We start from the raw sequence: 3037 nt of genomic DNA, 5'->3' as shown, positions 1-3037 counted from the left end.
AAAAAAAAAAAAAAATTACCTTTTTTATTTTGATTTTACAGTAAAAATATGGCCCACTTGGACTTTTCATAGTGATATTCACATGTTAATTGTTCTTCCTCCGTCATTCTTCAGCCTCAGGTGTTACATTACAGGCCAACACATAACCTGTGCATCAGGCTTAGGCATAACAACCAGCACCGTAATTAATGCCGTAATGAAACTTGTAAGCCAGACAGGCTAGGCAACCAGTCCAGACCAGATTTCTGGGTTCATTATAGCAGGAATGTGGTCTCGGCACTGGTTTATTGCCGCACTCTCAATCATTCCAGCGTTGCTGTAAAGCAAAAGCTGTTAATTCATCCTAACATACCCTCCTATTGATGATGTGACAGACATTTCCTAGAATTAAACCTGAATACATTGTTCTGTCCTCCTCCCCATTCCACAAAACAAATCAAGTGGGTGGTTATGGTTAAATTGTTCTTGGTATTCTGTCATGGAAGATTAAATGTAAATAACACTGACTAAATCAGAGCTATGATCAAGCTTTTTTTTTTTTTTAATTGGGCCCTATTTAATGTCATTGAATTGCAATGACCTTTTGTACTTTGACTAGTCACTCGCCCATCATTGTCCTACATCGTGACTCTGGAGAGGTGTAAATATGTCAGTAAACTGTTTCATAAATTACACAAAGTAATTAACAAATTACAGAACCACGCATATATAGACTTCAGGTTCAGTCCACCTTGAGTTCAAGGCCTCTGCTTCCCGTCTTTGAATCTCATCGAGTTGCAGCTCCCTGTATAGGTCCTGGGCCAATATTAACTCCAGTATGTCTTCTTAGACACGCCCACCTCCTCTGCTTTATACTGGTATAGTGACCCCTAGTGGAGAACATAGGAAAAGCATCTGGTCAAAGTTTGCACCATAAACAAGGAACAGTAAAATGATTCAGCAAACTAACATCACTGATGCGCAGTACTTCCTGAACTCTTAACTTTTATACAATGGCAGGAAAATGAACAGGATATTTAATAGGATAGCAATAAAGGGTTGAGTGAGGTAACTTACATGCCACGTTAGTATGAAGTTAGTAATTAGATGAAAAACTTCAATGAAATAAAAATTTGCCTTGGCAACTGAAATAAATAAACTGAAGTACTACAATTACTAAAACCAGAACTGAAATAAAAATAAATTAAAGCTAAACAGAAATATTAAATAAATGACAAAAGCGCATAACAAAATTGCACATAAAAAAGCCCTAAAATTAAAACTTAAAATATAAAAATAATTCAAAATGCTTTAATAGTATATAAATACTATTAGAATAACCCGGTTATCAATTGTATTGTCCGTACAGGATCTGGTAGACTGGCGGAAGCCACTGGGCTGGCAGGTCGGATATCTTGGAGAGAAATATGACACGTGGGTCCACCAGCCTGTGGACAGACCAATCAGGCTGTTCGGGAATGACTTTTTTGAGGCCAACACAAAGACTTCATGGTAAGAGAAATCACTTTACAGGATTGAGCATCTCTGGCTGCTTGTGTTTGTTTAGTTAAACACTAGTAATATTATGCTACAGGATTTGCTATGTTATATGTGAGTGGTGGTTAATGAACAGATACTTGAACTTTGCTGTGTGTAGGTACATGGTGCCAATTGTATGGATGCCTTTGGTGATCTATCTGAGCTGGTACTGCTACACGTTATTGGCACAAGAGAGGACAAGACTGTTTATTACATCAGGTGTGTGTAAAGTGTGTTTTAAAACATTCTTATTTGATTTACCTAAAATACACTGAAGTTTTATTTTAGTATTTTTTTTATGAAGTATTATTGTCATTTATATTAAAATATTTAATTTTACTCATTTACTTACTTAAAGATCCTTTAAGTAAGTAAATGATCTTAGTGAAGGATTATTTTTTTATTTTACACTTTTACTTTGTAGACTACTCCATTCTGGTCCACAAGTACAGCTTTCCGTTCATCTTCATGTTTGGCATGTTCCTGTGGTCGTTCATCGAGTACTGCATCCATCGCTTCGTCTTCCACATGCGCCCGCCCGCCCACAATTATTACCTCATCATGCTGCACTTCCTGTTGCACGGTCAGCACCACAAGGTGTGTGATTTTGTTCTATACTTGAGATTCATTAATCATTTATTGAGTAGATGAATTGACATAATTCATTCGATATTAATGAAGCTCAACCTAACTGTCTTTTCTTACCCGTCAGTCTCCGTTTGACGGCTCTCGTCTGGTGTTTCCTCCGAGTCTGGCCGCCATCGTCATTGGTGCTTTTTACCTGATACTCAGGCAGACGTTGCCTGAGGGTCTGGGAACCTCCCTGTTCGTGGGGGGTCTGTGTGGATACGTGGTCTACGACATGATCCACTACTACCTGCACTACGGCTCGCCACGGAAGGGCTCTTACTTGTATGGGCTTAAAGCGTACCACGTCAAACACCACTTTGAACACCAAAGAGCAGGTGAGGACATGAGATTTGAGATGCCAGGCAGAGCTTAAGACCAGTGCCAGGTTAAGTGAATAAAAAATGTTCACTGTAAATAATTTTTTATAAATTTTCAATAATAATAATAGTGATTTACTCTAACCCTATATACAAAAAAAGTAATTTAAAGTGTTTTTAATTAATTTTATTAAAAAAAAAAAAAATTATTTAATAGTTTATGCTACCCAAGTTTGCAGAGTAAATTACATACCTAAAAAGAGTAAATGTCCCTACTAGTCCATACATAAAGAAAACCTATTAAAAAATAATGAATAAAAAATAATTATATTGCATGATGCTAAATTAAATTGTATAATTGTATTGCATGCTGCTATTTACACACTTATATGTATGTGTGTGTGTGTGTATAAGTTATATAGTACAATATAAAATAATATATAGATTAAATAAATATTACCAATTTAATTAATAATAATAATAATGTATTATTATCATATTGTTAATATTAAATATAATATATTATTAATTGAAATAATTTAAAAAATGTATTATGTATTATTATAAATCGT

At 35.2% G+C, this 3037-nt stretch overlaps 1 protein-coding gene across 1 annotated transcript in view; it reads left to right on the top strand.

The window, feature by feature from the left end:
- The window catches only part of LOC107654164 (fatty acid 2-hydroxylase-like), a 32823-nt gene that overhangs the window by 27222 nt on the left and 2564 nt on the right, over positions 1–3037 (top strand). Inside the window, exons 3-6 of the mRNA XM_016441131.1 lie at positions 1349–1491; positions 1637–1737; positions 1943–2115; positions 2231–2483. Of these exons, the coding sequence (XP_016296617.1) occupies positions 1349–1491; positions 1637–1737; positions 1943–2115; positions 2231–2483 (670 nt within the window). The remainder of the gene's footprint in view (positions 1–1348; positions 1492–1636; positions 1738–1942; positions 2116–2230; positions 2484–3037) is intronic.

The sequence above is a fragment of the Sinocyclocheilus anshuiensis genome, unplaced genomic scaffold (assembly GCF_001515605.1).
Source record: "Sinocyclocheilus anshuiensis isolate Anshui unplaced genomic scaffold, SAMN03320099.WGS_v1.1 scaffold115, whole genome shotgun sequence".
Taxonomy (NCBI): Eukaryota; Metazoa; Chordata; class Actinopteri; order Cypriniformes; family Cyprinidae; genus Sinocyclocheilus; species Sinocyclocheilus anshuiensis.
Note: the sequence above shows the minus strand (reverse complement) of the source record. Positions and strands in the feature narration are given on the sequence as shown.